General features: G+C 40.5%; 1 protein-coding gene across 1 annotated transcript in view; it reads left to right on the top strand.

Annotated features, from left to right (window-relative positions):
* Window positions 1–4101, top strand: part of LOC124289128 (cell surface hyaluronidase-like) — a 36244-nt gene extending 32143 nt beyond the window's left edge. Inside the window, exons 35-36 of the mRNA XM_046725728.1 lie at window positions 2881–2978; window positions 3506–4101. Of these exons, the coding sequence (XP_046581684.1) occupies window positions 2881–2978; window positions 3506–3696 (289 nt within the window). The 3' untranslated portion in view covers window positions 3697–4101. The remainder of the gene's footprint in view (window positions 1–2880; window positions 2979–3505) is intronic.
* Window positions 4102–13206: the final 9105 nt, after the last annotated feature.

The following is a 13206-nucleotide window of genomic DNA, read 5'->3' as shown; positions in this document are numbered from 1 at the left end:
GTCTGTAGCAAATATCTGTAACACGTGTGTAGTGACCATCGTTAGTTAGTGTAGCAATATCTGTAACACGTGTGTGTAGTGACCATCGTTAGTATGTAGCAATATCTGTAACACGTGTGTAGTGACCATCGTTAGTATGTAGCAATATCTGTAACCAGTGTGTGTAGTGACCATCGTTAGTGTGTAGCAATATCTGTAACCAGTGTGTGTAGTGACCATCGTTAGTGTGTAGCAATATCTATAACACGAGTGTGTGTAGTGACCATCGTTAGTATGTAGTAATATCTGTAACATTGTAGTGACCATCGTGTGTAGCAGTGTGTAGTGACCATCGTTAGTATGTAGCAATATCTGTAACCAGTGTGTAGTGACCATCGTTAGTGTGTAGCAATATCTGTAACCAGTGTGTGTAGTGACCATCGTTAGTGACCAATATCTGTAACCAGTGTGTGACCATCCTTAGTAGTGTCGTTGGTAGTGAGCAATATCTGTAACACATATGTAGCAATATCTGTAACAGTGTGTAGTGACCATCGTTAGTGTAGCAATATCTGTAACACGTGTGTAGTAGTGACCATCGTTGACCATCGTTAGTATGTAGCAATATCTGTAACACGTGTGTGTAGTGACCATCGTTAGTGTGTAGCAATATCTGTAACCAGTGTGTGTAGTGACCATCGTTAGTATGTAGCAATATCTGTAACACAGTGTGTGTAGTGACCATCGTTAGTATGTAGCAATATCTGTAACACGTGTGTGTAGTGACCATCGTTAGTATGTAGCAATATCTGTAACACAGTGTGTGTAGTGACCATCGTTAGTATGTAGCAATATCTGTAACACGTGTGTGTAGTGACCATCGTTAGTGTGTAGCAATATCTGTAACAATAGTAACCAGTGTGTAGTGACCATCGTTAGTATGTAGCAATATCTGTAACACGAGTGTGTGTAGTGACCATCGTTAGTATGTAGCAATATCTGTAACACGAGTGTGTAGTGACCATCGTTAGTATGTAGCAATATCTGTAACACGTGTGTGTAGTGACCATCGTTAGTGTGTAGCAATATCTGTAACCAGTGTGTGTAGTGACCATCCTTAGTATGTAGCAATATCTGTAACGAGAAAGTGTAGTGACCATCGTTAGTATGTAGCAATATCTGTAACCAGTGTGTGTAGTGACCATCGTTAGTATGTAGCAATATCTGTAACCAGTATGTGTAGTGACCATCGTTAGTATGTAGCAATATCTGTAACCAGTGTGTGTAGTGACCATCGTTAGTATGTAGCAATATCTGTAACCACATCAGTGTGTGTGTGTAGTGACCATCGTTAGTGTGTAGCAATATCTGTAACCAGTGTGTGTAGTGACCATCGTTAGTATAGCAATATCTGTATCTGCAACATCCATCGTTAACAATATCTGTAACCAGTGTGTGTAGTGACCATCGTTAGTGTGTAGCAATATCTGTAACCAGTGTGTGTAGTGACCATCGTTAGTGTGTAGCAATATCTGTAACCAGTGTGTGTAGTGACCATCGTTAGTGAGTGTGTAGCAATATCTGTAACCAATGTAGTGACCATTGTTAGTGTGTAGCAATATCTGTAACCAGTATGTAGTGACCATCGTTAGTGCATGTAGCAATATCTGCATCTGTAGTGTGACCATCGTTAGTATGTAGCAATATCTGTAACACGTGTGTAGTGACCATCGTTAGTAGTGACCATCGTTAGCAATATCTGTAACCAGTGTGTGTAGTGACCATCGTTAGTGTGTAGCAATATCTGTAACCAGTGTGTGTAGTGACCATCGTTAGTGTGTAGCAATATCTGTAACACGTGTGTGTAGTGACCATCGTTAGTATGTAGCAATATCTGTAACCAGTCTGTGTAGTGACCATCGTTAGTATGTAGCAATATCTGTAACACATGTGTGTAGTTACCATCGTTAGTATGTAGCAATATCTGTGGGTGTTTGTGATGATTGTTTCCAGCGACGTTGTCAGTGTTGTATATACTGTGTTGACTGAGTGTGTCTGTGATGATTGTTTCCAGCGGGGTTGTCAGTGTTGTATAAACTGTGTTGACTGAGGGTGTTTTTGATGATTGTTTCCAGCGAGGTTGTCAGTGTTGTATACACTGTGTTGCCTGAGGGTGTTTGTGATGATTGTTTCCAGCGAGGTTGTCAGTGTTGTATATACTGTGTTGACTGAGGGTATTTTTGATGATTGTTTCCAGCGAGGTTGTCAGTTTTGTATATACTGTGTTGACTGAGTGTGTTTGTGATGATTGTGTCCAACGAGGCTGTCAGTGTTGTATATACTGTGTTGACTGAGGGTGTTTGTGATGATTGTTTCCAGCGAGGTTGTCAGTTTTGTATATACTGTGTTGACTGAGGGTATTTTTGATGATTGTTTCCAGCGAGGTTGTCAGTTTTGTATATACTGTGTTGACTGAGTGTGTTTGTGATGATTGTGTCCAACGAGGCTGTCAGTGTTGTATATACTGTGTTGACTGAGGGTGTTTGTGATGATTGTTTCCAGCGAGGTTATCAGTGTTGTATATACTGTGTTGACTGAGGGTGTTTGTGATGATTGTTTCCAGCGAGGTTGTCAGTGTTGTATATACTGTGTTGACTGAGGGTATTTTTGATGATTGTTTCCAGCGAGGTTGTCAGTGTTGTATATACTGTGTTGACTAAGGGTGTTTTTGATGATTGTTTCCAGCGAGGTTGTCAGTGTTGTATATACTGTGTTGACTGAGGGTGTTTTTGATGATTGTTTCCAGCGAGGTTGTCAGTGTTGTATATACTGTGTTGACTGAGGGTGTTTGTGATGATTGTTTCCAGCGAAGTTGTCAGTGTTGTATATACTGTGTTACAGAGGCGACAGCATGGTTGTCACGGTTCTCAGTGACCATGAAAACTCCTTCGTCGCAGACACCGTGAAGACAAAGACACTCGGTCCCAGTGTCTATATTGGTGAGTAGACTTGCTCAGAAATGCTTTGACACATTTCCGATGTGCTGCCAATGTCCCCTTTTCCTTTGATACTGGGGTACTGGGTGTTTCGTTATATATGAACGTCAACGTAATACACCTGTTGATTGGATATTTACTGTGGTCAGTCCCTGAACCGCGTTATTGTCCCTTCTGTATAGCGCTGTTTGCAACGTTAAAGCCCTAAATGGAGCAAGTCTAGATTTCCTCAGGTTCCGAATCTTCCTTCTCACAGGGTCTCCTTTCCAATTAAAAAGGAATTGATTGTTTCTATCAAAATTATATATATTCAGACGCTAAGCGTTAGTCTTGTAGGATATTGTACAGGCGGTATTCCCATACATGTGTACACATGTTGAACACGTGGCAGTAACGTATACAGGTTGTACAGGTGGTCAGTAAGTACACAAGCTATAAATCGTGTACTCTATACCTGTACACTATACCTGTGAGCACAAACTCACAACAGATATATGTCAGCTACAGCAAGTCTCCTTGTCTGTACCCAGCTCCAGGACACGTGGACAACAAGGCCACCAGTGACGACGACGGGTCTTCATCAGCCTACACCAACTGGGACAACAAGCGGGGCAAGGGTAAAGGAAGCTGCGTTCTACTGGCATCTCACAACTCGAAATGGCGGAACACCAAGTGTAGCAGGATCGCAGCCATCATGTGTAAAGCCCGGGCTGTGTCATGAGACACGCTGTGGCGGAAGTCCGTCGAGATATCTGCAGATTGAAGGGGTGCATGGGATCTTTTGGTTTTATTTTATCAAGTCAATTAGACAGGGTTTTGTTTTCAAACGGTTTTAATTTCAGAAATAGATGTTAGTGTAGACCCTCCATTTTCGTCATGGTCAATTTGTAGACTTCCTCACCACAGTATGTCACTTCATTACTAGCATGAGAGCAGCACACGTGTGTATCCGAGGTTCTATGTTTTGTGGTGTTATATATTTATGCATTATGTACTGTAAATAATGTGTTTATTTTATGTGATGGACTCGTGCAATACTAGAGTGAGGGAATGGGTGAGTTTAGTTGTACGCCGCACTCAGCAATATTCCAGCTATATGGCGGCGGTCTGTAAATAATCGAGTCTGGACCAGACAATTCAGTGATCAACAGCATGAGCATCGATCTACACAATTGGGATACGATGACACGTGTCAAACCAAGTCAGCGAGCCTGACGACCCGATCCCCTTAGTCGCCTCTTACGTCAAGTATGGGTTACTGCAGATCAATTCCAACCCGGATCTTCACGGATATGCAATACTAGAAGTAATAATAATAATAATAATAATAATTGCATTTATATAGCGCATCATTCACTAATAAATGCTCTGTGCGCTTAAGATGGAAATTGACACTTGAAAAGAAATGTTTTGAGGCCAGTCTTAAAAGATGTTAGTGACTCGCTGGTTTTGAGTTCAAGCGGTAGCGCGTTCAACTTCATTGCTGCATTGAAAGCGAACGACCTTTTGCCAAAGTTGGTTTTGATGTTAGGCACTGTCACTAGCATTTGGTTTTGTGATCTCAGTGAGCGTGAGGGCTGATACAGGGGCAGTAACTCTGCGAGGTAGTCAGGGGCCATTCCGTTGAGACACTTGTACGTCATTACAATAGTTTTGTAGTCAATTCTTCCGGTGATTGGTAGCCAGTGTAAATCATTTAGAATTGGAGTAATGTGATCGAAGACTTTAGACTTTGTAATGATTCTTGCAGCAGTGTTTTGGAGGGCTTGAAGGCGACGTAGCTGATCTTTGTTGACGTTGGTGAGGAGGCTGTTGCAGTAATCTACTCGGGACATGACCAGAGATAGGACAAGTTTTGAAGTAGCATCAGCACTCAGATAGTTGCGGAGTCTTCCAATGTTCCTGAGATGCATATGGGCCGTGCTAATGATGTTGGAGATCTGCTTGTCCATTTTCAGACTTTCATCGAGAATAACCCCTAGATTCTTGACCTTCGGGGTTGGAGTTATGGCAGTATTCCCTATTTGGAGAGATGGCTTGTCAAGTTTGGAAAGTGTTGTTTTCGACCCAATAAGCAGGAATTCTGTTTTACTTTCATTAAGTTTCAGTAGGTTTTTAGTCATCCATGTCTGAATGTCATTGCAGGAATCAGAAAGGGTGTCCAACGATGGCAGGGCTTCTGTGGTAGGGAATGAAGAATAGATTTGATTGTCATCTGCATATTGATGTTGGTTGACTTTGTGCTTGTCTGCTATTCTTCCCAGTGGTGTAGTGTACACAGAGAACAGCACTGGTCCTAGCACGGAACCTTGTGGGACGCCACTCCTGAGATCTGTGGGACATGATGTTTTGCTCTCAATCTTAACCACTTGAGATCGATCTGATAGGTAAGATTGGAACCATGAAAGAGCAGTACCCCCTGACTTTCAGGTCACTTTCCATTCTTGACAACAACATGTGATGGTCAATAGTGTCGAAGGCTGCCGAAAGATCTAGAAGAACCAGTGCTGATACATTTCCTTTGTCTGCTTCTGTTAGAATGTCATTGGTGACTTTTATGAGTGCTGTTTCAGTGGAATGGTTTGGTCGATATGCAGATTGATGTTTGTCAAGCAGCTTGTGTTTCTTCAGATGTTCAGAGAGGCGGGTACAAACAGCCTTCTCTAACACCTTCGAGACGAACGGAAGATTAGATACTTTTCTTCAGAAGGGGTCTCACCAGAGCTTGTTTAAAAGATTTAGGGAACTCGCCTGATGATATTGAGAGATTGATGATGTTGGTTATTGGAAGTACTAAAACCTCCAGGCATGATTTCACAAATTGAGTTGGTATAGGATCGAGCTCACAACTCTTGTCTGGCAGAAGCTTAATGATCTTTTCGATTTCATCGGTTGAGAAAGGTTGTATTTCATCAAAATAGCCCGAGGTAGCTGAAGTTGACTCGTCACACTGGTCACCTGGAGTGGATGTGTTGTCATCTAGCGTTGAAGCCGAAGTTACTAGCTTGCTGTGAATTCTCTCGATCTTCTCTCTGAAGTATTGTGCAAAGTTCGCAGCAGCTTCTTGAGGAGATTGGTCCTCGGGCAGATTGGTATCACTGGATTTGTTACACAGTTTGGAGACGAGTCGATGGAGCTGTTTAGAGTTGGCCTCTGCATCCAGCACCTTAGTGTTAAGGTACTCGGTCTTAGCCTGTCTGATGGAACAATTCACCTTGTTCCTCTGTGAAACGTACATCTGGCGGTGTATTTCCAAGCCTGTTCTTTGCCATTGCTTTTCTAGCTTCCTCCTGTTGGTTTTGAGCTTGGTTTCACGGATATAATCTTGGTTCTAAGAGGGGCGTGTTTGTCTAGAAGCTCTGATAGAACTCTGTTGTATAGATCTGCAAGTTCTGTGGCAGTCTTCGGTTTCACCTTGTAGAGAGGAGAGTTCCCAATATCTGTTTTAAGCTTGTCAATGTCCATATTGCGAAAGTTTCGACATGTTTTCGTTATTTTCTGTCTTGTTGGTCTTTCCTTGTTGAAAGAGAGAAACACAGGGAAGTGGTCTGACATTTGTAGGTCTTCAACAGTCACTTTTTGAATAAGTTCTTTGTTTGTGTCTCTGACGATTACCCAGTCTAGAATATGTCCACATTTGTGGGTTGGCGCTGGCACAATTTGGACAAGTCCAATTGAGTCCAGGAATGTGACAATTTTTTCTCTGTCAGGTTTTAATGGGTCATCGAAATGGATATTCATGTCACCGAGAATGGTAATTTCACCTGTTTTGCTGCTCTGAAGTTGAACAAAATTTTCAAAGTCATCTTGAAATTTGGAGGCTGAAAGTTTATTTTTAGCTGACGGTGGGGGTCTGTACACACAGATGATATGCAGGTTATTGCTCTGTTCCAAAACCGTTTCCAGAAATTCGAAAGACGGAATGTTCATCATCTGTGGGTTAACTTTTAACTTTATGTGTGATTTGTAGACTACTGTGATTCCTCCGCCCATGTGATCAGATTGCCTAGGTTTGTTGATTAAAGTGTAGCCAGTTGGTGTTAATTCTGCTTTGATGACGTCATCACCCTTATCCCTTATCCAAGATTCTGTGATATAAAGAATGTCTAAATCTCTATCATGTAAAAAGTCACAGATATCAGTTGTTTTATTTCGAGCACTCCTTGCATTCCAAACACACACTGTCAGGAAACTTTCTTTTGAATTAGTGACGGATTTAGTTTGAGGTATTTTGTGAATTGACTTCCCTGCTCGCTTGCCTCTCCTTGTCTTGTGTCTGTGTTTCCTTGTAATCAGCTGATTAACAAACACATTGAATTCTTCAATCCCAGGTTTGATTACACAACTTGTGTTGAGACAATGGGACCCAATCTCACAAAGCTTATCTCTTGAGTAGACAAGCGATGAGGTGGGGTAGCTGTTAAAACCAGTCTTTTGTTCTCTGTGACTGGGCATTGTTATTGTCACTGTCAGCTTACATGCACTCACTGAAGTTAGTCCACTGTTTACATATAATTGAAGCAAATAAATCCAAATGAATATCATGATTCTTGTTCTTCAATCTTCATAAAAGTCATATTGAATTGTACATGTGATGTCGAAATAACTGATTATTCAGTCAACATATATATAGTATGACCAGGAATTATTGAGAATTTTAGGAATATGTTTAATTGGATTTCTAGTCTAAACAACCTTGACCAGCTATCAAGTGCTTGGTTTCATTCAAGAGAGACAACTCCGTTAATCATTTTTCATTAGTTTGTGAAGAGGTATCCCCCTTTGCTTACTTGCTAGCAGACGACATTTTCAGTAATCCTCAGTATGGATGATTTAGAGAAGAGGAAGTTGATTTTAGAGTATTATAACAAGGACATCAGATCAGCTAAAGTGATTTCAAGTAGAACAGGCATCCCTTTGTCCACTGTTTATCGTGTTTTGAAAAATATTGCAAATGGATATGGCATTGAACACCAGGGAGGCGCAGGTAGGCCCAGAAAATTGACTGTCGGTGACAGGAGACGGCTTGGTATTCTTGTTTCTAAAAACAAACGAAGGAGTTTAGAAAACTTAAGGCTGGATATGATTGGTAGAGGAACTTGTGGCTGTCTGTAAGGAGACAATTAGAACTGAGCTGCATGCAATGGGTTGGCAGAAAAGTCGAGGACTTCCATCACCGATCATGAAACCTGAACAAAAGGAGCGAAGGTTGAACTGGTGCTTACAGCATCGAAATTTTAACTGGGACAATGTGATTTTCTCAGATGAAAGTTCTGTGTGGCTGTTTCCTAGTACACTGAAATTCTGGACCAAACAAACTGAAAAACCTTTGTATCAGTGCCCAAAGTAAAGTCCGAAATTTAACGTGTGGGGTGGCGTATCTGTGTTAGGGACAACGCCCCTCTGTGTATTTGAAGGGAACATGAACAGTGAGCGGAACACAGATATTTTCGAGGGACATTTACTTCCATCTGCTCACGTGTTCTATGGAAAGTTTTGGATTTTCCAGCAGGACAACGACCTAAAACATCATTCAAAGCATTCACAGGCCTGGTTTCGGAACCAAAATATGACATTATTAGATTGGCCAAGCTATAGCCCTGACCTAAATCCAATAGAAAATGTTTGGGGACTTATGAAGGAAGGTGTCAATAAGAAAAATCTGACAAATATTGCTGAAATGAAAGAAGAGGTGGTCCGGTATTGGGACAGCATGGACCACGACTTTCTAACTTCTTTGATCAGTAGTATGCCCCGCCGCATTGAAGCCTGCATTGCTGCCCATGGTGACAAAATACTAACTGTTAACCTGTCTTTGAATCTGCTAATATTCACATTTAATACGTGATAAATGAGTGAAAAAAAAAATTACAATCTTAAAATTCTCAATAATTTCTGGTTCTACTATATATATATATATATATATATGGTGGGGCAAACGTTTGACTTCCCCTCTGCTGTAATGTTATTTGTACTTCAATGCTTTACTGGATGTTGTCCTCCATAACTTTAAAGTTTGTGATTCTGATTGTAACATTTGGTTTGAATAAATAGCGTTTCGTAAAAATCTGTATAAAATGTTGTAGTTGAAAAAGAACTAGTAGTTTCTACGGAGGTAGGTATTGTCGCCTGAGGGCTCTTTGGCTTTAAGTGTGGAAACTTTCAGAAATCCATCCCTTGTAGTTATATATACACCTGTGCATTAATTAAGCACCACCCTATTTTGAAAATAAGACGTGATGCTACAGAAAAGTTAGGGTTTAGCCATCAATTTGATCAACCTGTAATTAAAGAAGTTTATTCACTGACAGTTTTACAAATACCATAACCTTTTCTATTCTTTATGAAAGAATATGTTGATGAAAATCTGATGGGACTGAATTTTTACCCCAAATAACTATTCCTCTCCCGCTCAAACTACACAATTAAATTAAGATTTGACTAAAAATTACAATTCTGTTATATACCAAGATGACATTTACACATCAAGTAGCTTTAATTATGCATAATCAGGAAGAACCCGAATGTCAAAGATTCAGACCTTTTTCCAACAATTCAGTGTGCTAATTGACAAAAACTGAAAAAGGCCACATTAATAAGATTTTGGAATAATTTTTTTATGATTTTGAGTTTATTGTAATGAATAAATACTTCTCCTTGCCGGATACTGATAATTACAGCTAAAACCTGTTTGTTTTGTTTGTAAAGCAACTTTTACTGCATTTTAAAATTTTCCTTTTTTCAGTTTGAATGTAACTTTTCCTAAATCTTTGTTTACAAACTTTCATCCACTCACAATAAATAACGAATTTATAGACCACACAACAATCAATTATTACTTTCACTTTTCAAACTAAGGTAACTTATTTTAGGACAGAAAAACACCTGTTTTAAATATAGGCAATTATCCTAATTAAAATACATGGTAATTTCAATGTTTTCGTTTTTGAAATGTTAAATGCTTGCTCTATCAAATTATAAAGGCTATTTTTTGGAAAGAGTTTAGAATTTGATTTCAGACAAAAATTGGTAAAAATAAAGGGTGGTGCTTAATTTATGCACAGATGTATATATCTCTGCCTTTCGGAGCATACTGAAATATAAACTTGATAACCCACTGTTCACACTGACGGACTAGGGAGGAATAGCTGAATATGTCGGGTATGTTCAACATCCCAGATCAAACAATGAGCATCACTCAGAAGGATAATCTCATAATATCACTGTATTGTTAACGAAACACTGACAGGAATGATATGATGACGTTTATTGTTTCCAGTAAGCCCATTGTTAGGAACAGTGGTTAAGATAAAACAAACTGACTACTTTACACCATTATTTTGTACTTCACACATGCGCAGATGAACATGCAGATGCATCCAAGTGCTGATGACGTGTCAGGGGCGGACGACTTCAGGATAGGTCCGAGCCCGATACTTCCGGTTCCCGTGTCAGTGCCGGAAGTGTTGCCGACTGTGCCGTCAGTTTTTGGTATCGGTTCGTAGTCTGGATAAGAACACACATGTATGACATAGCATGTTTTTGTCCTAATATTACTGTTATTACTACCTGACAGGCAAAACTGCCGGCGGCGAAACTGCATAGTGGAAATAGGTTTATGTTTGTTGTGGACAAGACCAAGATCGACTAATTGTTCTCTTTCTCGTCTTTTCTTTTAACAAATGGGTAACTATATATACGTTATCCTTCATAAATCTGATTTTAAGTTATCCATTAAACCTTGACCCCTGACTACAGACAATATATCATATCTCATTGTGGTATAAGTGGTACAATGAGTGGAGGACCCAATGAACAGAAGTTTTATTGTCGGGGGCTGCATAATTTGATCTATCCAGAAAACTAGCACTAAACTCCAAAAGATTCCAAATTTAAATGTCGAAATGGGGGAAACAAAAACGTTTTCCTGAGACTTACTCACTCACTACCAAGCTTAGCTATATCTTCATATATGCATAAATGACCTTCGTTAACTGAAAAATGTCACCGATGAAGAATGTGCCTGAATGCGCCGTCTGTGGGACTCAATCCTCACGCTATCGACCACTGGTTATCACGTTGGAGGTCTACCCTAGTCTCACTGGAAGCCTAGATGTGGTCGTGCTACTGATGAATACATCAATAAACCTGTATTTCAGTCAACTGAGTGAAGCGTTCCGACGGTACTTACCAAATGCCCACGTAGCCTTCTCTTTGGAACCAACTATTACATGGGCAACGCTGTACGTCATTGGCAGTCCTTTCAGTGCCACCTTCTTGGTGTCACTCCCCTCTCCGAACATCAGCATCTCGTCCTCCCAGCTCACCCACAGATGTAGGGGGCTGGAGCAATGCTCGAGGTTGGTCATGGTCACTTTCACGGTGTCAGTTTCACATCGATCATTGCATACTAGGACGGCGATGCGAGCGTCCAGTTCCGGAACCGGCATGCTGAGGGTTATGCTGTGGTTCCTAGTTCGATTGGCATCACTTACAAGTATGATGCCACTGCTGCACGTTGTGATACTGAAGGCCAAAGATGTTCTTGAGGTCACATCAAAGCCGATGGAAGACAGCAAGATTGGTACCTCCAGAACTGTCTCCACAGAAACCAAGGACAAACATGGTGTTGAGGCTAAGGGAAGGACAAAGAAGTGATTATGCGATATTGAACAAGTGGTCATACAAGAAGTACATTCAGTCGTAGTGAGTAGCTGCGTTCGAATCAGCTCACAACAGACACGTGTAGGTACCATCTCACATTGTAGTGTCGCTGGATATAACAACTGTTTCATTCTTTCAAAAGACGGGTTATTTTCCATATAGCATGCTCAAGGCATTATAATATGTAAACGTTGATGATGTCCACTTGTTAAGTCAGCATAAACATGGAATGATTAACAAAATACGTTTAAAGGACAACAAAACAACTATTCTTCGTCATGAGTATATTATATATGTATGGACTCATTTTCGCCTCATCCCTCATCTATTGTACAAACATCTTATGTATATATATCACCCAAAATTACTTCCCATGTACCACTTGCTTGACAACGACATTAGAATCTATGTCGAAACGTCGCCTATATGGAATAAAAAAAGTTGTATATCCATAAAAATAGTCCTCGTTCTTAAAGTATGGACAATCAAATTTCAGGTCAACAGGATTTAACGGGTATTAGACAGCACCAAATGATTCCTATGCCACATTACATCCGTCGCCACATGCAGTTATGAAGCATACCCACCTATTAGAATCCCCGACAGTATGCCTACCACCCAAGCCATGGTTGTGGAGCGTCTGCATAAGATTTGCTGACGATAGCCTTGCCATCAAAAACATCTGACGTTTTTATTGAGACATGTCAGTGCTCATACTCATGAGTTCGCATAGAAAGTGAGATGTGTCTGATTTGATGGTAAGATTAATCTCATTAAGCATTGCATGACTCTCTAATATTTGATACTGCTCACAACAATTCTTTGATATGTTCTGAAGGTGTCCTTGAGCTTTGTCTGTGACGTTCCTCCAGCATACAGTTGTGTAGTGAAAGCTAATGACTGACAGACTGCATACACGCACTGCTATCGCCGTTCATCAAACGATAAGTGAACTGGCTTGTATGCCGCTTTGAGCAATATTTCACTTATATCACAGAGTGTCCTTTTAATGAGAAAAGCTCTGTGATGCTGGTTGTAGAAGAAAGGTGAAATATGTTTGATGCCCTTTTTGTCAAAAGTATTGCACGTAGATGGGGGTGAGTGAGCGAGTGTGGTTTTACGCCGCTTTTAACAATATTCCAGCAAGATCGCGGCGGGGGACATCAGAAATGGGCTTCACACATTGTACCCATGTGGGGAATCGAACCCGGATCTTCGGGGTGACGAGCGAACGCATTAACCACTAGGCTAGTCCACCGAGCCCACACGTACATAGGCCGCAAAAATGAAGTTTTACTGTGTATGTATCACTTTTCCAAATGAAATTCAGAGTTTAAAGTTAATGAGACACACATTGTTTAAATTTGGTTGTGAGGAGTTGGTGGTGTGTTGTTCTGGATGTAGACTGAGCGTTAGCCTCTCGTACAGACCCTGAAGCAAATATATCCAAGAAAGCCCACACAAGTCTAGAAAATGTGTCAAGTCTAGATTTCCTCTGCTTCAGTCTCAGGGCTCCTTTTCATTATATATATATATATTTTTTTTACTATGAACTTTTTTCAGTAAA

Source organism: Haliotis rubra, unplaced genomic scaffold (assembly GCF_003918875.1).
Source record: "Haliotis rubra isolate DU_JTF1 unplaced genomic scaffold, ASM391887v1 Scf433, whole genome shotgun sequence".
Classification (NCBI taxonomy): Eukaryota; Metazoa; Mollusca; class Gastropoda; order Lepetellida; family Haliotidae; genus Haliotis; species Haliotis rubra.
Note: the sequence above shows the minus strand (reverse complement) of the source record. Positions and strands in the feature narration are given on the sequence as shown.